This window comes from Sceloporus occidentalis, unplaced genomic scaffold, assembly GCF_023333645.1.
Source record: "Sceloporus occidentalis isolate IW3139 unplaced genomic scaffold, rSceOcc1.0.p SCAF_3, whole genome shotgun sequence".
Classification (NCBI taxonomy): domain Eukaryota; kingdom Metazoa; phylum Chordata; class Lepidosauria; order Squamata; family Phrynosomatidae; genus Sceloporus; species Sceloporus occidentalis.
The window spans coordinates 121,724,784-121,748,956 of record NW_028316983.1 but is presented as its reverse complement, the minus strand read 5'-3'; the positions used below and the strand labels follow the sequence as shown (position 1 = coordinate 121,748,956).

At 47.8% G+C, this 24,173-nt stretch overlaps 1 protein-coding gene across 5 annotated transcripts in view; it reads right to left on the bottom strand.

The window, feature by feature from the left end:
• Positions 1–24,173, bottom strand: part of LOC149316677 (dynein axonemal heavy chain 2-like) — a 122,985-nt gene that overhangs the window by 76,979 nt on the left and 21,833 nt on the right. For all 5 annotated transcript variants that reach the window (XM_089516014.1, XM_089516012.1, XM_089516016.1 and 2 more), the window contains exons 7-19: positions 22,786–23,024; positions 22,407–22,598; positions 21,492–21,649; positions 16,525–16,612; positions 16,003–16,208; positions 15,378–15,507; positions 14,755–14,937; positions 6,881–7,095; positions 6,644–6,790; positions 3,776–3,932; positions 2,741–2,980; positions 1,978–2,163; positions 1,489–1,636 (exon numbers count right to left, since the gene is read on the bottom strand). In XM_089516014.1, coding sequence (XP_089372140.1) covers positions 1,489–1,636; positions 1,978–2,163; positions 2,741–2,980; positions 3,776–3,932; positions 6,644–6,790; positions 6,881–7,095; positions 14,755–14,937; positions 15,378–15,507; positions 16,003–16,208; positions 16,525–16,612; positions 21,492–21,649; positions 22,407–22,598; positions 22,786–23,024 — 2,289 coding nt within the window. The remainder of the gene's footprint in view (positions 1–1,488; positions 1,637–1,977; positions 2,164–2,740; positions 2,981–3,775; positions 3,933–6,643; positions 6,791–6,880; positions 7,096–14,754; positions 14,938–15,377; positions 15,508–16,002; positions 16,209–16,524; positions 16,613–21,491; positions 21,650–22,406; positions 22,599–22,785; positions 23,025–24,173) is intronic.

The following is a 24,173-nucleotide window of genomic DNA, read 5'->3' as shown; positions in this document are numbered from 1 at the left end:
CAGGGAATAGGGAAAGCGGCAGCAGAATAACATAGAACATGTCCTGGGCCTCAGCCCAGGGGGAAAAAAGCAGAAAACAGAAGACAAAAACCAGGAGGAAGCCCGAAGACTCAGGCAAGGAGCTTGTACATGGCTGGAGTTTGGAGTAGTCCTCTCTCCTTGTCTGCACGAGGTCCCACACGACCACTGCAGAATCCCAACTCTCACCTGGCTCTTCTAGAGTTGTTGGCTACAGTATGCAATGACTGCTAAAGATGGTTATAATGACTCCTGGGCCAACAGGGAAGAGACTCAGCGTGGCTGCTTTCCCCACTCAAAACTAACAAATGAAAGCATGCCCCATCCCTCCTAACACATATGCCATAAATTACCACTTCATTTAATGATGTTCTGAAGGTCTGCTATCCCACTTCCCAGGTCCTTCAGGCTAATACATTTTAAGCTCACGTCTCTTCTTACCAAGAGGGCCTCTGCTCCTTCATTTCCCAGAAAGCCTAAGTAGGAACAAGTTGAACCCCAGAGACAACCACAGGCTGGCATTCTTGGGGGCACAACACTCTTGTCAGCTCTCAAGGGAAAGGAGGAAATGCAGTTGGCCAGGCAAGGCACCATCCTAAGTTTCTACCTCTCCCTTTGCTTAAGCTTCACTGTTAGCATTTGTCAGCTGTACAAGGAATGTAGGGTACAACCCAGGTTTCAAGGCTGCTCACAGTTATGTGGTTTCACAGAATGGGTGTCCCTTGGCCACAGGCCACCAGATGGGACACCTCCCACATCCCCCTTTTGCAACTCAAGGGTCAAAAGTGTCAGGCAAACTTAAGGTAAAAAGCATGCCACAAAGGAGAGACTCGGTGACTTAGCCTCTTTCATTGTAAAGCTAGGGGAAAGGCCTTCTCCATGAAGGAGCCTCAATTAAGGAATGCCTTTCCAGAGCTGGGAAAAGTTACTTTGTTTTGACTGCAACTCCTAGAATACCAATAATCTATTAATACGTTGTGGATTCTGGGAGTGGTAGTACAAAAAGTAACTTTTGCCAGCCCTGTTCTTAAGAGAACCCGTCCCCATGTCAATTCTGATGTCATTTCAACATCAAGTGAAGATCTTTCAGTTCTCCTGAGTTTTTCTCATAGCCTTTATTCTTATCAATCTACAGTGCTCTTTCAGAATGCTTCTGCTTTTAATATGCTCCTTTTATAGTTTTATTATTTTTACTTGAGTCCAAGTTGTATGAGTGAGGAGCAAGGAAAACAAAGAAAAATGGTCTTGGGGACAAATGCCATTCCTGCCCCATTTCCAAAATACTCAAGCTTGAACTGTGTTTGGGGTAACATATGAGGCAAGGTGGACCATCTGGTCTGTGAGAGGCATATGAGCCACAAGGTTTGCATGCAGAACAGGCCCATCTCTGAAGAACAAGCAACATCTGAGCTGCTTTATAGATCTCAAAACAAACAGCCAACCCCACTGAGTACAAGGATCTCTCCTTACCCACAAGAGTAGCGATGGGGTCACGAGCAAACTTGCGCCTGACAAGAATTTCTGGGAGGTGACGGAAGACAGCGATGCTGGCGATCAAGTGGGTGCTGATGTCATTGACCATGTTGGCCAACTGGACTAGCGTTGGAGAAAACTCTACCTATGAGAGCAGAAGTTGGTGGGTCAGCAGAAAGGGGAAGGATCCAAAGCAAGACCTCAGAAAGAAAGTCAAACGAAAGCCACTCAGGAATAAGGACTGAGTTATTATAAAATTTACCTATGATTCTCACTTCAGAATGCTTCCTTTGGCACAACTTCAGGTGAAACTCTAAAACAAGAGCAAACTACTCCCACACACATCCTCCACCATTCACTTAAGCCCATGGCTGGAGTTCTATATTCCATTCCAAAATGGCTGGAAAGATGAGGATTTCCATCTTTTGCCAGTGGCCCTCAGAAGAGTCCAGAGTGAGGAGAGATAGTGGACTTCTTAAGGCTTACCTGAGGGGTCTGAGGATAGTTGTCCTGCAGAATCACCTTCACCCTGAAGAGGGGGTTTGGGCTTGTCTTGCCATCCCCATTGATGGCTTTGGAGAGCTCCATCAGGGACCATTTGACATTCAACCTCAGGGCATCCTCCATCATCTTATTCATCTTAATGGTGTAATTGTACCAGTACTGTTGGACCTTAGGGGGAAAGGCAATGGGGTACAGCTGCTGTCAAAAAGACCCTCACAAAATCCAAACTGAGAACCTATGCAGCAGGTTTTCACCAGGCATCAAGTCATCAGGTAGACAAGTGGGACAACATATTATTCAGGCTTTTTTAGGATCAAGTTTACAACAGTGTTCCTCAGTTCCTCCACAAGCCACTTAGCTCAGTGATGGGAAGGATAACTGCTGTCCATGACCAGATGAACCAGGGAACCCCTTCGCCTTGTTTTCAAGGCAATGTGCTCTTTCCAATCCTTCTCTTATTTGTTTCAGCCCACAGGGCTGCCATTCCAATGTGTCCCTTACAGCAATATGAAGAAATACAATAGTGTCACCTGCTGACATTTATTGAAATAAATGCAAAGTGTGCTTCAGTTATTTTTGGTGTCACTCAATTCATTCCAATGTACTCTGAAGCAAACTATACATAAGGCTACGCCAGGGCTTAGAAAAGTATCATTTTGGGATTACAACTTGGCTGAGGATTTTGAGAGCTGCGTTTCAGAAAAAGAACATTTCCAAGTACACCGTTCTAAAAGCAGACACTCACCTCTGGCCCATCATTCTTGAAGACTTCATATGTCTGCCTCATGACAGCAATGCTGTCTTCGTGGAAATTAATCAGCTTCTTCTGTATGGACTCTCGATGCTCCTTTTGGTCCTCTTCAAACTCCAGGTCATTGTAGACCCTCTTGCCAGTGATCCGGACAAGCAAAGCTTCACTCATCTGTTGGGCCCTGCGAGCAATCGCCAAGGTGGCTGCCTTGTATTCATTCACAATGGTCTGCACCTGTGGGAAAGCAGAAAGGAGAAAGCATGGGGATACACTCCAAACTGTGATTAAGAATGGGACTCCCTGCTGAAAGAGGGGGATGCTGGGGGGGGGGGGGGGGAAACCTGGGGAAGAAGCCTTCAGCCATGTGGGAAGTAGCAGAAAAGAACTGGGTAAGCCCATATTCCTGTACCACTGGGAACAACAAAGGAATCCACAGGCAGCCAGAAGGGGAAAGAAGAGGACCAACCAGCCTAAGAGACTGGAGGCTTTTCCTGATGGAGGGGATGGCTCAGTGGCCATGTAAAAGGACCAAGGGATCTTGGTTCTTTTCGCAAGTTCTGCAGTACAAATGAAGGCCATAAAAGCTGCCAACTCAAAAGCATGTAAAAGATCAGTGATGGGTGATGCTGGGGGCTCACCAAATCCCAGATCCAACTTTCTGATATGAAAAACCTGGTGTGGGAAAATGTGGCCCTTCAGGACTTCAGTTTCCACAATCTCTCGCTAATGGCTATGCAGGTGAAGGCTGATGTGACTTGTAGGCTGAAGTGCCTCTGGACTGTCACTTTCACTGTCCAGGGGGTACAAAGGTGGAGGTGGTCTGATACATCAACAGGCAAGAGCTCACTTTTTAAATCTCATTGTGTCCCTGGAAGGCACTGAAAGCCAGCTCTGCATGGCATTCCTCATGTGCCTCAATGCCACCAGATTGCCTGAAGGCCAAAGAATGTAAAGATGGCTGCAATTATCACCCCCAACCCACTACCAGGTTCCACCTCCCCTCCCCCTTTCAGGAGGAGGAACTCTGACCTTGCTAGCATGCAGTCGGCATTCAGAGATGAAGGCAGCACTTGCCCCCTTGAGCGACCAGTGGAGCTTCTTCAGGCCAGGCTGGATCTTCCTGTCTAGGTAGCGGATGCGCTCCTTGAAAAGGCCCCTCTCCTCTGGGGACAGCATGCTGATGATCCTGGTGTACAAGGAGAAAGGTACAGGATGGAATGCATGAAAGCTGGAGACAAGTCAGCTCTCTTTCCCCTCCAGAGCAGGGCCAGACAAAATGTTGCACCTTCAAAGCCTCACAGTCAAAACACTCTGGCTGGAGTGGATTCTTATGGATGCCGAGTGATTTGCATCAGTCACTCACTCTGACTGCAGGTTTTGGATAAGAGGTTGTTGTACACTTCCATAGAAACACAGTCAACTTTCCTAAAGCACCAGAGCTTGGAAAAATTCCTGTTTTGGACCACAATCCCCAGAATCCTCCAGATAGCATGGCCATGTTGGCTGAGGATACTGAAAACTGAAGCCCACAAAACAGAGTGGTATTTCCTCATATCCATGTCATACTTTGTCATTTGTTTCTGCAGGCTAGTGGCAAAATTAAAGTATGAATCAATCAACCAGTCAATCCCCATCTAATATCTTTAGTCCATTTGAGGGGGATTTGAGCTTTTTCTTTCCTGTTTTAGTGCTTATTAGAGATGGGAAGAATATTTTAAAATATCTGGAAAATGGCCAGAACACATGTTTCAAGAAACTCTGATGAGAAGAATCCTGGAGTGATGAGAAACTAACAGCTGGCTCCTGTAAAATTCATGTGTGGTTATTTTCCATAGAAAACAGCACTTTCTGTGAAGAAATAGCATTGTCTGAGCAGAAAATTCTGTTTCTTGCATGGAAAATGCTGTAGTTGGGGACTTATTTTTACCCTTTTTTAATTAAGTTATTAACAATATGACAAAGTGGCATAATGTAATTAATCTTTTTAGCACAGCAAACTAAAACTCACCAGGCATTGCGTATTATTTTTTTCCAAAGTTAAGATTTTCCATGTTTATCTGAAATCTTTGGTTCATAGGTTTTTGCAGCTCCTTTTTGCGCCCTGCAAAGGTGTTTGTGGGTGCACGGTGCCAATGTGGTCTCTCCAGATGAACTAACCTGGGGGCTAGAAGGGCAGGATTTCTCCAGGGCAATCTAATTTCAAACTGTGTGCCTCTGCATGGCAAGCCGACCAAAGTCCTGAATGCAGCGATTCCCTTCAGTAGCCTTGCCTGAGCTAACCAAGGGATGTGAACAGACGCGGAACACTGCCCACTTCTCCCCTACAGCACCAGTGTGGTGTCCAATTAATTCCCGAGAGGAAAAAAGCAAGTACAAAAGAAATGTTTATACTTGTGTCATGATAAAAATACAGCTGCCAAGACAAAGCTCGTTCCAAATAACACTTTCTTAGTAGAGAAACGCCTCCATGTCACACTTCAAGAAAGGCTGTGGAGAAAGCAGAGAGAGAGCCCCCTCTCTGCCAAACACACCTTTGGAAAACATAGACAGGAAGCAAACCACTCTTTCAGTCTCTGTTTGAATCTGGCAACCCCCCCTGTTACCTGAAGATGAGACCCCTGGACTGGAGGAGTAGGGCTAGAAGAGGGAGGGCCAGTAGCTCAAAAGGAATTTTAGCTGGCTAGGAGCTGGCACTGCTGTACATTCATTAGCTGGCTTTGGCCCATAACAAGCCAGACAGAAAGCCGATCATGTACCCTTTCCTATTCACCAAACCATCTTCATTGGGGGGAATTATTCCCTCCTACGAAACCGAAACGAGGAAAACTGGAGTTTGCCACTGTCGAGCTTGCAGTCTACACTCCACTAACCCCACATGGCTTGTTCGTCTGCCTTAGCTAGTTTTAGCGCAGTTGGTACCCCAAGTGTGTGTTATGTTGTGTGCCTTAAAGTCATCTCTGACATATGTCACCCTATTTGTTCAGAGGAGGTTTGCTATTGCTTTCCCCTGAGGCTGAGAGCATACCATCCCTAAAGCTAAAAGAGCTTGGAGAAGTGCATCATGGGTATCACAGGGCAGGATTTGGGGAGGGGGATTCTTCCAACAAATGGAGCAGACACATTTAATCTGCACAGTCCCATCATGGGGACGTACCTCAAGCCACCTTGAGTCCCAGGTTTGAGGGGAAATGAGTTTGAAATAAACTAATACAATGCAATACATCTAAGGATGCCACACAGAGCTTGTCATGAAGATGCTGTGGCACAGATACCGAGAAAAGCTTGTGTGAAATGAAAACCTGCAGCCATCTATGCCAAATCCACAGTGAACAATTTTAAAACATTGCTTCTTCTGCTATCTCATGTGGGGGCAGACAATTTTTCTCTCAATGTACCAGGGATGTGTACCATTATTCCCACCCACTGGCTACAACGGTTTCTGTATTTCCTGCAAGTCAATGGTTCATAGATCAGCACCAGTCCAGGGACCATCACTCTGAGTAACCCTGTTCCAAATCATGATATTCTATAACCCAGCCCAATGCAATAGTGAGCATCACAACATCAAACTGAACGCAGGCAGTGTTCCAAAAGGAGGGCTGTTCTTCAAGAATGGTATTAAGCAAAGGGCAGCAACAGATGTCCTTTCCGGCCTAAGTAATTCAATCCAGTCTGCCCATTGCAGCAGGAAGGAAGAACAAATTTGTCGTTGGCTATAACAGTAGAACAGGGACCAGGTGCCCCTACTGGACTGCACCTCCCATAATCCTTCATCATAAGCTGTGCTGCTATGGCTGATGCGTGTTGCAGGCCCAGTATCTACAAGGCTGCATATTCCCCACCCCTGGGTTAGAAGCTGAAAATACCTCCTAAGAGGCTGAGCATGCAGGGCCAAACCTGTTATAGTCTCGAGCCACCAGCAACAAGTTCTCCCTGAGGTTACGCAGGTCCTCTCTCCGTTCATAGGCTTCAACCACGTAGTGGGGGATCTCGAACAGCACCCTCTCCCAGTAGTGGATTTCCACAAATAATTTCAGTAAGTGCCTAGAGAACGAAACAGAGAAAGCAGGCTGTAGCAGGGAGCCAGCCTCATGCCTATCACCCAGCCCTATTCACTTCGATGGGCAACCTCACTTGTCAAAATTGATGTCCAGCATCCCTGGCTTCTCACTGCTCAGGACCAGGAGGGGGGTATCCAGGCGCTTCAGGCAGTCTTTGTCCAAGCTCTGGGTCCATTCCTGGAATGTCTTCCTCTCAATCTCGTCCAAGGCCTGCACAAGCAGGTGATAGGTCTGGAAGCTCTCTTCTCCGGTCCCAATGTGGGGGATAAAGTGGGCATTGGCAAGACACTGTCGAGGAGAGGAAAAAAGAGGGGGGGGGGGCTTTTTCTCAGAAGAAAGGATGTACAGGGGAAGGGATGAGGTGGATACTTCTGTACACAATACTTTAGTCTCTTTCTCTCTCCTGCTTATGAAGACTGCCAGGAAGACAAGACAAGTCAGGAAGAGCTAATGTCCTGCACAAGGCATACACGAGTTAAACAGTCTGGATGGGCAAAGTATGGCCCATGGGCTGCATGTGGCCCCTAGGTCCCCTGGGGTTCAATTTTTGAAAACACATTTTTGTTCTCCAAATGGACCCCAACATCCTCTGGGGATCATTTATGTCAAGGTTCTGCCCCCTGGGTTATTTTAGGCTAAGGAGAAGACTTTCTTTTTTTTCTCAAAGAAGAAGTGAAATGGAAGTAACTCCCAAGTAGGCCTTTCCTAGCCCTAAAAAGGCCCAGGGGAGCCCAAAGGTATGGCCAGAATGACCCCCACATTACCAAGCGGGCATTCAGGAGTTTTTAAAGTTGCTCTGAGAAGTCTCTGGGGGGTACAATGAGGCTCCCTAGTCTCTTACAGCTGCCCACGCCTGACTTAGGCTGCAGTCTTGGACACTTCCTGGCAGTGGCTCTCCAGTTTCCTTCCATTCCTGTGAGGAAACCTGGGACCTGCTCTATGCTCTCCCACACAGCCATGGTTCCTCCTGCCCAGTTCTAACAGACAGCTTGGCAATTTTACTTTTATGGCCCCTAATTCCCTTTCCATTTGGGCTAAAAGAATCTGGGAGTTGTCCTCCAGAGAAGTAACATTTCCAAACTCTGGTTGAAACGACCCAGTAGATAGATGCATGTTCCTTCACTCCTGTGGTTTTTGAAATATGAACAGCCAATTGCCAACCATCCTTTCAGCCACCAATAAAAGCAGCATCCAGGTTCTCTGCCTGAAAGCACAGCCTCCTCTTGTACTGGGAAGGGCTGGTTCTAGCAACTTTGCCACCACATGTAAATGTGTATAACTGGGGCATGGGGCTGTTGAAAAAGCTGCCATATCAATACACACAGGGGGTTTTTTGCCTCTTGTGAGGCAGGGCTCCATGTGTGAGAGCAAAAGGGAGGTGAGGTAACACTAGCAGAATGACAGCTGACGTTGAGCTCACCTCCCCCCCCCCCCCCCCCAATTCCTCTTTCCCTAGTTCCCAGGATCCATCCTCCAGTCTTGAGCTCAGCTAGAACATTAGTTCACTGCTTGATCAACAGTGGGCAGGAATGAAATGGGGAAAATTAAATCCTGGTTGCCCATTAAACTCTTTCTGGTGGGTGTAATAAAGAAAACAACATATGCCACATAGAAAATCAGGCCAATTACTTGTGCCAAAATAATATTTATATATATATTACTTCTATATATATATTTAAAAAGCTTTTGCCATTTGCAAAACTCAGCATGAACTCCCAGTCATGCTGACTGGGATCCATTGCAGAAGAGAGTCGCTACTGCTAGCCTTTAAAGGACCACCTGAGGGTCAATAATCCATGAACAATGAGGCAAACCCAATTCCCCCTTGAACCACAAATGTATGCCTCCCCCTCCTACAGTCACTTCTTGAAAGATGCTATCCTTGATCTAACTTGTTGCTCTTCAGGGCAGAGGGAACCTGTTTCCTACTCTTTCAGTTGACAGTCAGTTGGGTGAGGACATAGCATGGAGTTGGTGCTTTTGTCTGTTCTAAAGGCAGTGCCAGTTCCCAGAGTCAGGGCATATACTTGTTTGGTCCAGAAATACAGACATGGGAAGACTGTGCCTTTTACTCTCCAGGCTCTCCTGACCCAAACAGGACCACATTACAAACCTGTCCCAATCTCCCTATTGTGGGGACCTTGTTTTAAAAAGACCACCAACACTAAAATCTCTGCCACTGAACTGTGTGTCACCTGTAACTGCAGTCAGAGTTAAAATAAGAAGGCATCTCTTGGGTCATCCTTCCCCACTTTGCATCTCTGCAACAGTTTGAACTACACTTTCCATGCCATTGGCCATGCAGATGTTTGGGCTTGCAGTGCCAACCCTCTGAAAGGCTCGGGTGGGGAATACTGCTCTAACCCAGATGCTGGACATGCTGCAGCTTTGAGAGAGAGAGAGAGAGAGAGAGAGAGAGGCACGATGGTGGCTGGGTCTCTTGAGGATGGAGTTTCCTCATCCTCTGTTTCTTGCCTCTTGGCACTTACAGTAGAGTTGTTCTGCTCCACCAAAACAGGTGTATAAATAAGTACAACTATGCTCTTTTTTAAAATGGTAGCAGGGGTGGAGATTACCCACCCAGAGGCTAATTCTTAACCACTCATCTGGTGCTGTGGTTTCCTCTATGACGGTATGGTGCCAGAGAAGCTGGCACTGACTCCTCACTTTCTAGACCAACAACTCTGGGGCTCTGGGGCTCAACTTCAGGCTAGCAGTGGTGCCAGTCTCTAGACTTGTAATGGCAGCAGGTGAAGTCCTGGGAGACAGGCAGTTCACGGAAGGCGAGGACTGGGCAACAAGACCAGGAATTAGGATTAATGCCAAGTGAGGACAAAGATGAGCTGTTCTAGCACACTGGCCAGGGCCTTCAACAGACTGGATGTTTCTTTGATGATTGATTGATTGATTGATCCCTGCTTTTTCTCAAAGAGTCCAGAGATTGCAGAAAGGCTAGGATGTCACCTGCCCCAGCAGGGTCATGCATGTCTCCCGGCTAATCAGACTATGGTGAGAGACAACGCTGGCCAGGGATCAGTTGCAAAAAGCCAGAGAAAGATATCTGGCTTCACGTATAGCCCAGCTGCTTAAGGCCTTTGCTTCCAGACCACCACCCCACCCACCAAACTGAGTTCTGTTTCTCAAACAATCAATGAGGAGAGGCTAGAAGCTAAGATTCTCTAAAGTCAAATCAGGTTTTTTTAAATTTATGCGGCATCTCACACGTTTTTAAGAGCCTCATACAGACTCAGTAAAGGCCCCCAAAGGCATCTGTTCACCAAACCTGTTAGATCAGTGATGGCGAACCTTTTAGAGTCTGAATGCCCAAACTCAATGGCGTTTCCGCATCGGGTGTCACCTGGTGCGGGGGGATGTCTGGGGGAAAAACATGCAAGGAAAAAATGGAGGTTGGCCAGGAAGTTGAAATGGAGGGCAGGTCCTGAAAAGGAGGAGGACAGAGTATGGTCATCCTGAGCTAAAAACACTCATATAGATATAAAATAAATCCATGCTTCTTAGTCTTTTTCAAAATGGAGAATGTATTTTCCCCATTTTCCAGGGTGGGGAGGTGGAGAAATAGAGTGCTCCTTTCCTCCACCCCTCCCACCATGGAAAGGCTTCCTCTCATCTTTCCAGAGTGGGAGGGGTGGAGGAACGGAGCCCGTGGTGGCGAACCTCTGCTGCGTGCCCTCAGAAAGGGCTTTGTGTGCTCTCTCTGGCACGTGTGGCACAAGTTCGCCACCATGGTATTAGATCTTCTGACTCAGTGTTTATTGGCTAGTTACCTCCTGGCTTGACACCCTCTGCTCCTATTCACCTACATCTCCCCCCTCCCCCCCAAAATTGGGAAAAGGTTATTTTTGAGGGCCAGGATGCCATTGGGGCACTATGCCTGCAAAAACCCTGCTTATACAGGTTGCTGTACTTTTTAGAAGCATGTGCAAGGGGGTATTCCATATCCTGATCCAAGTAGTTCCCTTAATCTGAATGGTGGCACAATGGCTTGGCTGACATGCTGGTGCAGCAGAAGGGCAGAGCTCCGCTCCCACAACCAAGGCATTTATCACACGGAGGTTAGTGGAGCTAAGATCAGGGGTGACTGTGGGTTGAACGATGTGAATTGACGTTATAACGTGTTTTATCACATCTGGTTGCCCTTCCGTTGCCCTTCCAAACTGAGGGGGAATCGAATCCAAGGCAAGTTACGTGATGCGGATTCAGGCAAAGTGGAGGGAGTGCAAATTGTATTACCACACCGGTGCATACCATGCGGATTCAACTATTCAAATTGGGACCCTTGCGCATGCTCAGTGGGGCTCTGGACGCATCCTGAACCTTTGCATTTCCAGGATGAAGAAGGGAGCCTGGTTCCACTTTCATGGGAATGACAGCTTCCCCTTTCTTCCTCCCTTCTATTTTCCCATCCCTGGCAGACAAATTCAAAGGGGTCCTGCCCGTCAGAGCCCCCATCCATTTCAACCACATCGACATCTATCCCCTTGTCATTCTCCTCATCTATTTCATCTACATCTCTCCTCCCCTTTTTAACAGTTGCCTTCTCTTAGGTTGCCTCCACACTGGGGAGATAATCCAGTTTAACTCCACTTTAACTGTCCTGGCTCAGTGCTATGGAATTCTGGGAACTGTAGTGTCCTGAGATATTGAGCCTTCTCTGCCAGAGAGCTCTGGTGCCTCAGCAAACTAATAACTTAAATTATTATTGTTATTAATATTATTTTTTTAAATTAATTATTAATATTATTATTATTTTAAAATAAATTATTATTATTATTATTATTATTATTATTATTAGAGTTGGAGTTTCTTGTGGGGTCCTTGGCTCAAGGCTATGGAATTCTGGGAGTTCCATCTCTCCCTCCAGCCTCCTGTTTCTTTCCCTTCGGATCTGTCATCTGGATCTACCCTCCGTCCCTAGCCTCACGTGAATGATAGGGAATGTCACCTATCTCTAAATGCCCTCTGCTTCATCTGAATGTATCACCCACCGGCAAAATTATTGTTGTTATTATTATTATTATTATTATTATTATTTTGCAGTGAAAGAGAGAGAGTGGGTTAGTAAAGTTTCTAAAGGACTCTTTGGGGGTGGGGGGCAGGACGTCCTCCAAAGTGGGGCCAAGGTGGAGGAAGGATTTACTTCCAAGTAGAACTGCAGTTTCTACACTGATTATTTTGCAGTGAAAGAAATTCACTGGGGGGAGCACCGTGAATGCATTCATTCAGGGGGGAGCACCAGAAGCCAATGGGGCAAAATTGCAGTATGGCATCATGGGAAATTTGCAACCCGGGGATTTTGTGGTGGTGTACCAGAGCACAAGCAAAGTGTCATTCCACACCAGACCAATACGCAGTGAATTCGAAGCGAGCCTCAATGCGAATCCTGTCAACTCACTTATTTAGTGGACACTCCAAAATGAGGAGCCAGTAAGGATTCAGTCCGGAAGCACTGCGGAAGCCCCATGGGAGGAGCTTCCATTGAAAGGAACCACGTGTTTTCATTAACATTATACATTAACGTTATAACGTGAATTCGCATCACTCGATTCGCAATCACCCTGGATCTGAGCTGGAAAAACCCCGTTTGATAAACCCCCAAGACAGTCACAGATTGGCCTGTGAGCTGAACCAGGAAGCCCCCAGCTGGATGCAGGAACTGCCCATGCCACTAATCCCGCTGCTCTCCCTAATTCTACTTAGGTATGCCAGTGGAACTATCTGTTCTGCTAGCTTCAAAAATAGGATCTTGGCTTTGGACTACAGCTCCTAAAGTCTCCTAGCCAGCATGGTCAGAAGATTCTGGGAGTCCTAGTCCTAAAAAGTCACTTTTTCAAACTCTGGCTCTTATCGTCCTCATACCCAGCTTCTGAATGCCACCTACCAGATACCATTGTCTCCTACTCTCCCCTCCTCCCCTCCAGCTGCCTGCTGTTTCAGCTTGGAGCTTTACCCACCACAGTAGTTGGGAAGTCAAGCAATCCCAGTGGGAAACCTTGAACTTTCTTGGCATTAGGCCTGCAAAGCTGTGTACATCCATCCCACCTTCCCCAGGTCTGAGAGACAGTGGAGCTACAAAGTATTGAGATCACACATCGACTCTGCCTGCCAAGAGCAGTGTTTGGGGACAAGCACAGCTCACCAGGACACAATCAACATCTAAAGCAGAGCACAGGAGCATCACTGGAGGCCAGGAATTTGCCAACTACTAATAGTAACATAAAAATGAAGGCTCCTGGCAGGGGAGAAGCAGGAATTGGGCAGAGCGGTTCAGTAGGCAGTGTTTGTTTTATATCCTAACAAGGATTTGGCAATTTCAGTCTTCAGGCATACACAGAGAGAGGGGCGGGGAAGGTTGATTGATGGTGGAAATGCCGTTTTGTTTCTACTCAAAGTATAATTAAACCTGTCAAAAAGAACTCAACAACAGAGGATGCTATTGAGGTAAATAGCTAAGAAAGAGACAAAAACATTGATGAGGTTGCTCGATGCATAAAGAGCAGTGATCGTGGCTACACCAAGAGCCAAATGATTTTGCTGACCAACAAATGGGCCCACAAGTCACAGGAGGGCTGGGGAGGATTATCCTTCCTCCAGCCCCACAAGCGATATAAAACTGCTGTGAGAGAAAGGTGTGTTACTGGGTAACAGGGATCTCTGTAAACCACTGGACATCATTTACTTGAGGGATGGGAATCAAATGGCCTGCATGCTCTTCAGGCCCTTTTCCTGATTCAGGCCTCTCCTATCCTTCCAGTACCCTCAAAATGGTGGGAAAATTCTGGCTGGCGGAAAATGGAATTGTCACTCTGAGAAGCCATCAGGAGTAGCTATTGTCCTTTAAGATGCATCACTCTCATGTTTTGTTTGGCTCCTCCAAAAGAACTGTGTGCATGTGTGTGCATGTATGTGTGTTTAATAAACCAAAAGTTGACTTCAGAATCCTTCTAGTTCACTTTTGGGGGGCTGGTATGTTACAAAGTAGAGTATGGAGGCAGAAAAATAGCCCATGGATCCCTTGAGCTTGCCCACCACACTACAATTTCTGTAGGCCAGATGACCAAAGCAGAAAAACCATTGCTCACTTTCTCTCTGCCATATTAAGGGACAACTAGATTATTGGCAAATAAGTTGAAACCTCTTGAAGACTAGACACGTCTGCTGTACAGTAATAAGCGGCAGGGGTTAACTGCTCATAAGTTATGAAGAGAGGCTTCAGGTGTAGTTCAGCCTGGTGTAGTTTACTCTGGACTGCCCACCATCACCAACTCACTGACCATCAGAACTCCTGGGATCTACAGCCAGGATTATGTTAGTGATATATGCAAGAGTAATTCTACCTTGTGCTTGTGTAGGTAATTTGTCTGGTTGCTGCAGAGGTTGGTAGGAGAAAGGGTCCCTTCCTCCTACTGAAATGACAAAGCTACCCAGGACTCACCAAGACACTGCAACAGCCACCCTCAGTTGCTGTTCCATTGTTGGTGGAGAGCAGAGGGGATTGGAAATGTGTCTGGCTATAATTCCATAACAAGATGCAAATCAATGACATCATCTGCTAGACCTCTGGAAGATTCCCAGTGGATCTTGTAGAAGTTGTCCTCAGGCAGCAATGGGGACATTGCCAGACACTCCTCTAATCCCCCCAGCCACTGTCCACTAGCCACTGAATGGTCAAGGGGGGCTATCAGAGACACAGTGAGTCCCAGTGTTGGTGAAGGATAGCCTTAGCAGAGTTTGGTATTGTAAACTCTTACACAATGCACAAGCATGTAGGATTTCAGCTGATTTGTGTTCCATAGTACCACCCAACTACACCAAAAGCTTGGGCTCAAGGACAGTCAGGCCAGATGGGCACCAGCCACATATGGCAGAGCAGTGACAACACCATTCCCCCTCTGGTCTACTGAACAGGACTAGGAACAGAAGACCCACCTGCATGGGTTTGTCAATGCGACGTCGCAGAGCACGAACCCAGTGGGCCATGCCTGAGTAATGACACATGTATGGTGGGAGGAATGGCACCTTCTTGCTCAGTTCCTTGTTGACCAGAGAGAGTTCCCTGTTGAACAACATGTAGAGGTCCACTGTTTTCTTGTCAAAGGTGCGTTTGATGGCCTGGGAGAGAGAAAGGAGGGATGGTGGGATGTGCTTTCTGTGCTAAGACATGGACACATCTTCTTTTTTCCAGCAGAACAGAGCACTCCCCAGAGTTCCCCAAATCTCCCAACACCTCCTTCTGCACAGCTCCCAAGGCTTTTGACAGAACAACAACCAACAGGATTAGAAGTTGGGTGCTCATGTGGTGTCTGCTGGGCTAAGGAATGCTAAGCTCTTTCTAAGACAGCCACTGGTTAAGGGCAATGACATGCCCAAGGTCTTACTCTCAGACTTCAAATATGTAGTCCCCGGCTGTGGTGTCATTCAGGCCACCTGCAGCTATATCCCCATTGCAAGTGCCAAGATCTTATTCAGGGGCTGGTCTTGTTTTCTCTCTTCTGAACTGTCAAGTTCAGCCCTGCCTTGGATTCAAAGGGCAGCAGTTGCCTCAGCTGTACCTCTCGTGATGACAAATGCTGGAAGATGTCCAGGATCTTCACACCTTGCTCGACATCTTTCACTGTCTCAAAAGCGGAACTCATCAAGTTCTGGGTCATCACCTCCAGGTCCTTGACACCAGCACGGAAGCTGTGGTCCCCAAGGAATTCAAAGCAACAAGGGAGAGAATGGTCAGAACACACAGGGGCATTATATTCCCCAACTTAGATTTGCCTCATCTCTGGAGTGATTGTTGTTATTCTCCCAGTGTCCTTTACACCAGTGCTACTCAAACTAGTGATCTGAGGATTGGTGCTGGTCCACAGCCCATTAGCTGCCTGTCTATGATGAGCTTCCAGGAAAAAACAAACAGCTGTAGCCAATGGACACAAATATGGTAACAGTCATTGGTTTATTATTTTAAAAACTTGCCAGTCCCTCACATATGACAGGCTAAGATGTGCTGCTCCCTACTCCTCTTCTTTTTATTCAACTTGTCTGGCACAGGAGAGGATTGCAAAAACAACTCTGGGGGACCACATGTGGCCCACCTGTAGCTAAAACAATAACTATGGAAACCCTCATTCTTTCTCTAGAACTCCTCCCTCCTTAAGCCTTTCAAAGGATAGCGGGAGCATCTCTCACCGGTTGAAGTCCTCGTGCCAAGAGGTGTTCTTTACGTCTAGGATCCCCCCCTTCACATTCCGGAGTTGGTTGAGGTACTTGTGGAAGGTTTCCTCCATCTCCAGTAGGCTCCTGGCCATCTGGGGGCCCCTCTGGCCAAAGAAGCAAGGCAGTGGTGTCTGCTTGCCATCTTCCCAGCGTGCAAAGTGCTGCTGGCTGTCACAGACCTATCGGACAAAGAGGCCAGGGCCTTTTTTACCACTATAACTCATCACACTTCTCCTCAAGGCTGCTATCTCTCTTCCCACCAGCAGCCTAAACATTTATTTTACTTTATTTTTATCCTGCTTTTCCCCCAAATGGGATTCATCCTGAGGAGAGCCCAGATCAGATGGGTCTGACCTGCAGTAGGAAAGATCCAGCCTGGACCTCAACCTATGACATCTGCAGCTCACATCAAATATGAATTCCTGGAAACCTGTATGAGACAAACCAGTGAAAGCATTTGTAGGGACAGGCCTTTTGGGGCGACATGCCACCTACCTCCAGGAGATCCTTGCAGCGTTGGACAAAAGCATCAACTTGGGCAAAGATACTAGTCTGATCCAGCACCCAGCCTTTCCCAGAAAGCCTGTCAGAAGAGTCATATGGTTAAAAGGGTTACAACTCCCTCCCATCAGATTTAAGGCAAAACATTGTAGTCACCGACTAGACTGCAACCCTCTCCAAATAATTGGGGGCAGACAAATAGCAGAACCAGCATATGGATTAGCATGTATTTACTGAGCATCCAGACTTCAGAAAATCAAGACAGGTTTTTCCTCAAGGTGGAGTCCCATCATCTTGGGAAATGGCATAGAAGCTGACAGGCAGATAGTCGGTTCTCCCTGTTTGTCTGTATCTCTTTTCTGCCCTCCCCACCGTCACCAGGCAGGCAAGCGGCTTCTGAAGAAATCATCTAATCAAAGAGCTCTGGGAACATGCGAGACCCTCACCCCAGGAGCAAGGCTCGAGAGCCTAATCTAGGCCTGACCATGCCTGCCTTCCATCAGAGCTGCTCGCATGTTAAATGTCTTTATATCTTTTATGATATTGATCCAGCCCTACTAAAATGTGAATTTGAAGCAGACAAGTAACACTTAGACTTAATTGTCAAGGAGCAGGCACCCACTTAAACCTGACATCCCTAATCATAATGATGGGTTATGTTGCATTATTTCTGAAGTACAGCTAGGAGAATCAGGGAACAGAAGATGGGGCCAGGGCTGGAATAGAGCCGGTGGAGCCAAGGATCAGCTGCCATCAGGATGCAGACTAAGGGCAGACAAGGGCCATAAAAAAGCAGGCCCACACTACGCTTCTTTCCTTCCAGCTCAAATGATGGCCACTCTATCAAAACGCAGTGTGCTGGTTGGAGCCCACAGAGACACGAGGAAGGAAGGAATGATTTTACGATGGACAAGATCAAACTTTACAGTCTGTGTGGCTCAGAAACCCTGGGACTGTCATGGAGTGGAGAGCAGAAAAACTGTGTTATGAAGAGGCCAAGGAAATGAGGGAGAAATCCCATGTATTGTTGTTTTTAAGAAAACTGAATGTTACTTGGAAGAGAAAAGATACAAGAGTTCTTTATTATTTTTTAAAATATCTAAATCCACAAAAACAGTGGTATCTTTATTGGGCCAACTAAAAAGCACAAAATACATGACACAAGCTTTCGAAGCTTCACTGGCTAAGTCATCAGGCAATGTTCATTTAGGTTCAAAACACACTGCAGAAATAATCCAGTTTGAGATCACTTTAACTGCTCTGGCTCAATGCTAGGGAATTCTGGGAACTGTAGTTTTGTGAGACATTTAGCCTTCTCCATCAGAGAGCTCTGGTGCCACAATAACAGTTCCCTGGATTTCTTAGCACTGAGCCAGAGCAATTAAAGCAATTTCAAACTGAATTATCCCTGCAGTGTGTTTTGGACCATTGTCCCACTATCAGCAGCTTTAATAAAAAAGGTCTGAGAGGTATTGGAAACAGTACATAAAAACCTTTAAACTTGTTCTGACTTCTCATAACTGATGCTGGTGTACACACCAAAACAGTTTTTCTTCCCAAAACTGATTTCAACCTTCTGTTTATTACCTCTAGTCTCAGAAAATCACACTTTTCCAGATCTAAGCAGTGGAAAGACAACAAAGACCTGATTTCTTGCCAAACAGAGAATAAACATGCATGCAGGCGCATAAGCACATGCAGACAGGTGTGCGCACACATACGCACACACACACAAACACTGAAATAAGCTTGCCCCAGCCTCCAGTCCCAAGGGGACTGTCTACTACAGTGAGAAGACCTAAGGCCTGCTTTCATAAGAACTCAGATGGGATCTTCCAAATGGAAAAGAGCACAAATGAGGTGGGGTTTGAATACAATTGGACTGTCAGCGAGGCAGCCATGAGTCTGTGAGGAGGCAAAGTCATGTCTGAGAAGAAAGAGTTTTTCTTGGCACACCAATCCCCAGGTGAAGATCACAAATCCATCTTTCTTTTCTATTCTCCTATGTGAGAGGTGCATGTGTCAAACCATAGAGCGACTTCCAGCATCTTCAAATAAAGTTGGATAGGGAGTACAGGTCATAAGCCTAATGTTCACCCAATTTTTAAAAAATGTTTTAGCCAAAAATATCCTCAAATACAGCCCAGAATGTGTGGATGGCAATTCTGCCAGGTATTTGGCCTCCTAATAGTCATTTTGGGTCCAAGAGAAACCCCTTTTGCCCAACAAAATGTTCCCCTATTAGGAACATTTTTCCCAGCAAGACACAAGATACATTTTCCCCAACAAGATGCAACTCATATGCAAGTTCTAGGTCACTTCCTGTTGGAAAAAAAAGTTCTCTATTTGTCCTAAAATGGCCAAAAAAGTCAAAAGCATAAGGCAGGGGTCGGCAAGCCCCGGCCCGCGGGGCCGCATCACACCCACAGAGGCAGCAGGACCGGCCCCAGCCCAGTCCGGCTGCCGATTGCCGCAGGTGGTACTGCGGCGGCGGTGCCGCCAAGGACAGCGGGCTGCAGACAGTGTGCCTCCGCCCCCACCGCCACCGCCACCACCGCCCGCACCTTCCTGTAGCCCTGTGCGCGCCTGCAGGGCCACACACAGGGCTAAATAGGAGGAGTTTCTCCTCCTGGGTCTGGCTGGGAAATGACTGCTGACAGGGGGCGGGCTGTTGGAGCTCCAGCCTGCCCCCATTGGCCAGCCAGCCTCAAGAGGAGGAGCTCCTCCTCGAGCAGGGCAGGTAGGGGGCGGGGGTCGCCTCCTCCTCCTTCCCTCCCTTCCCACGGCTGCCTCACAGCCGCGGGGAGAGAAGGAAGGGGGCCGGGGTCCCCCTGACCTTTCCCTCCCTTCCCACGGCTGCCTCACAGCCGCAGGGAGAGAGGAAGGGGGGCGGGGACCCCCTGCCCTTTCCCTCCCTCTGAGACAGCCACGGGGAGGGCAGGAAGGGGGCGGGGGCCTCCTCCTCCTCCCAGACCTGTGGGGTGGCCTGGGCCTTCCCACAGGGTGGAGAGAGGCTCTGGGGCCGTCGGCGAACGCCGCCCTCCCAGGCCTCCTCTGCCTCCTCCGTCCCGCCCCCTGGCTGGCCCAGGGCATGGAGGAGGGGGGAGGAGGAGGAGGAGGGGGAACAGAAGGAGGAGGAGGAAGAGCAGGAAGAAGAGGAAGGGGGGAACATTAGGAGGAAGAGGAGGAGAGGGGCGGAACAGAAGGAGGAAGAGGAGAAGAGCAGGAGGAGTTGGGAACAGAAGGAGGAAGAGCAGGAGAAAGAGCAGGAAGAGGATGTGGGAACAGGAGGAAGAGCAGGAGGAAGAGCAGGAGGAGGAGGGGGGAACAGGAGGAAGAGCAGGAGGAGGAGGAGGGGGAACAGAAGGAGGAAGAGGAGGAGGAAGAGCAGGAGGAAGAGCAGGAGGAGGAGGGGGGAACAGAAGGAGGAAGAGGAGGAGGAGGAGGAGGAAGAGGTGGTGAGTGGCCAGAGGCCTCTGGCTACAAGGGTTTTTTTTAATTTTTATTTTTGCTGCTTTTAATGCTAACAAGTCTCCCTTGTTTTGACAATGATAATGTGGTGGTGATGATGATGATGATATGAGTCAGCTTGAGAGGCATGCAGGCACTGTTTCAGAAGCCGAGAGAGTGTCACCTTCCAAAGTGTGTTTTGGGTGCTTTTAATGCTAACAAGCCTCCCTTGTTTTGACAATGATAGTGTGGTGGTGGTGGTGGTGGTGGTGGTGATGATGATGATGATGATGATGATGATGATGATGATTATGATAATATGAGTCAGCTTCAGAGGCATGGATGCACTGTTTCAGAAGCTGAGAGAGTGTTACCTTCCAAAGTGTGTTTTGGGTGCTTTTAATGCTAACAAGTCTCCCTTGTTTTGACAATGATAGTGTGGTGGTGGTGGTGGTGGTGATGATGATGATGATGATGATGATGATGATGATATGAGTCAGCTTCAGAGGCATGGATGCACTGTTTCAGAAGCTGAGAGAGTGTCACCTTCCAAAGTGTGTTTTGGGTGCTTTTAATGCTAACAAGTCTCCCTTGTTTTGACAATGATAGTGTGGTGGTGGTGGTGATGATGATATGAAGGAGGGAGGGAGGCCTGGGGCCGCAAGGGCCGAATTGGAGCCCGCAGAAGCGGCCTGCCGCCTCCGCGGGCTCCACCCAGGGCCCTTGAGGCCCCAGGTCTCTCCCTCCGGAGGGAGGCCTGGGGCCGCATGGGCCGAGAAGGGGCCCGCAGAAGCGGCCTGCCGCCTCCTGGGCTCCTCCACGGCCCTTGGAGCCCTTTCCGCCGAAGGGAAGAGCCAAAGGGAAGGGCCTGGGACGGGTGCCCAAGCCCTTCCCTTTGGCCTCCCTCCCCTTCGGCTGAAAGGGCCCCTTGGAGCCCGTTCGGCCGAAGGAAAGGACCAAGGCGTACAGGGCGGGCACATGCCTCCTCCTCCCCGCGGGGCTTCGGTGGAAGCTCCGCCCCCGGCAGGTGGAAGCTTCACCCCCGGCACACGGCCCCGCCCCCGGAGGGTGGAAGCTCCACCCCCCGGCTTCAGACCCCCAGTTGTCTGAGGGACAGCAACCCAGCCCCCAGCTCAAAAAGGTTGCCCACCCTTGGCATAAGGAAATTGCCCCCGTGCCCTCTAGGGTTCCCTAAGAGTCAATGGTCTTCCAAACCCCTAACAGTTGCTCCTCCGAATTAAAGGAGCTCAAACAACAGGCTCCAGGAAAGAAGTCTCCCTCTGCCTGAGGACTCAGTGTCCTTTTTGCCACATGGGGGAGACAACACTGTGCTAGATAAACCTATGGTCTCACTCACCATAAAGCAGCTTTGAATGCTCCTTGGTCACCTCCCACCCAGATGCTGGAAAAGTTCCTTTACCGGAAGGATTTCTCCCAGAGCACCCCCCCCCCCCGGATTCCAAATCCCCCCTTTTCCAAGCACTGCTCACACCACAGCCTAAGCCACTTACTTGTTGTGCATGTAGGCTGCATACTGGTAGCTCTCTTTCCAAGATGACATGCAGGAGATGCAGCCATGGAGAGTCTGCCGGGAAGAGTTGACATAACCCTCAAACAGCCGGTCCAGGGAGATGTCTTTGCAACACATCTGGATAATTTTGTTGCTCATCTGGCAAGAAGTCAAAAGACATCACTTGAGGACACCCCCCATTTCTTAGTTAGACCAAGTAATGCCACCAAATGTCTGACACAGCCATATCTTGTCAGACAGCAGGGCAGGTCCAGCAGATTTTACTGCCTAAGGCAAAGCAGTGCATCTCTTCTGTTCCTGTGCCCACCTCAGTCACAATGCCTATTATCCAAAGCGAGCCAAGGGTGGTTCGGGGTTTGTTTGTTTTTTTGCACCTGAGGCCAAAAAACAGCCAAACATCTCATCTGTTGGAATAAATTATTAAAAATAAACAACTGACCATTTGCTCGACTTTCATGACACCCAAATCAGCTGCATCAAATAGCCTCACAGCAGAGGGCACCGTCAAAGTCACCTACACAAATTTGCCTGGAATTTATGACAGTGGCCCTGGTCTAAATATTCCATAATCCCAGAATAGGAGGATCTGATTCTAAGGAGAGCTTTTTTAGTGGTGGCATCCAACTTCTTGAACACATTGGACTCATACCATTTGGGCACTTTTTTATTTTCCAAAACTTTCCAATGTGGGTTGCCCTTTGATTACCTGCTTCTGCTGATGTGATATGATCTGAGACTGCTTTATTGGTGTATTTTTTTTTAATGAATCATTTTATCACTTTATTCTTATTTGAAAACAAGATTATTTTCCTAACAGCAAAGGTGTTTGGAAACATTTTACATTTTAAAAGAAAGAAATGGAACAGCCTAGTGAATAGAGAAGTAGCGTTTGCACCTTTCGAAAAAGAGCCGTGATTCTTTCCCTGCTGTTATAGTAGGGAGAGTTGACCCACACAATGCGGACAAGACTGATGAGGTGAGGCAGCTTCTCAGGGATATCTTTGGGTCTCAGTGTAGCAAGTTCTTGGAACGGTTCCTTCAGGATGGATAGGAACTGGAGGTTGGACTGGGCCTGCTCTGACCCATCCTGCAAAAGTAATGGCAAACAGCAGTGAACACAGCCCCTCACAACCCAGGACTCAAATCAAGCTATTCCTCAAAGCTCAGTATCTGGTTCTTTGTGAACCCATCTGAAGCCCAAGGAACCCAGGAAGGAAATCAAGACCTGCTTGCTTAAGACATCCTTCTCCCTATTCCACACCAAATGTGCCCACCTGTATTTGTTTGGCAAGTCGCTGGAATGGGGCCACATAGGAGGACTTGGACAGACACAAGATGGACTCGATGTGCTTGACCCCTTCCTGGCAAAGCTGCTTGCTGATTTCAGAGAGGTCCATGCAGCGGTTCCTCCAGAACTCAATCTCTTCCAATGGGCCTGCACTCTCTCTGCTCTCCACAGCCTCTTGGGCCCTCAGCACTTCCTTGATTTGGCGAGTCCAGTGAATCATGGAAGCTGGAATGACAATGACCACTTCATCCCTCAGTCTGTCCAGCTATGGGAATCAGCTCCCAGTACAGGCTCAGTCTTTTCCTTTTTGAGTCATATTTACCATGCCTTAGTGAGAAAGGTCCTGATCAGTTTTAAGGATGAAGGGGTTGCCTAGAATGCCAGGAAAATAGTGCCAAGATGGAGAACCTGCAACTCTAATCTCTGGCTTGGTTGGTTGTTGAGATTTGCAATCCAAGAACATCTGATTAGGGCCACATGTTTCCAACCTTGGACTTGAGGCAAAGTTGCTCAGTTAAGCTGTGGGGCTTAGACCAGCTCACTTCTCAACCTGCCAACCTGTAGCATGACTTGTTGTGTTGTCTACACGTTAAAAAATCTACTGGGCTGGTGAGCAGACTAATATTAAATTGAAAGTTGTACCGACAATGGATTCTGAGATAGACAGCCAGTGGAAAGGGAGAAGAAAGCACTTCTAGACTGAACCTCCAGCCATGTCAACACAATCAGAGGCTTCCATTCTTATAATGCTACAAAAATGCTGCACTGAGGAGGGACCTAGAGCAAGTCCCCCCAGCTTTTTATACTATCTACTGTATATATGAGACTGCTAATGGAGTTAGGCTTGCTCCACCTCCTTCCAAACAGCCTGCTAGTGAAGAGGTCTACTGCCCCTCTGGAAACTACAAAAGATTTCTGGAATACTGCCATGCCCTCACTGAAGACAGACCTCCTGGGGGAGGACAGTGCTCCTGAAAAAGAGGTACTGTGACCCAAACAGAAATAAGACATGTCCTTTGGGGAGGGGAAAATATCACTCCAAGAGTACCTGGCCATTTGCCTTTGTTCCATGTGAACACACACTGTTTTGAGCATCAGAGTGCTATTAATGCTTTTATGTTTTACCACCATGTTGCTCTCCTGTACAACAGAATGGAATACAACAAGTTCTTTGTCCTAACAATTCTATATGTGAGGCACTACAGCTTGCCAAAATGCACTGTCATCCCTGCTCTTTAATATGGGACTTCGGTTGCGGCGTCTGGGCTAAGGCAGAAATTCTACTTTGTGATCTGTTGTCTGATAGATCCCAAATGCATCACGTCCAAGTGCATTGTGAAGAGAAGCCAAAAGGAGGAGGCACACCATGACTGA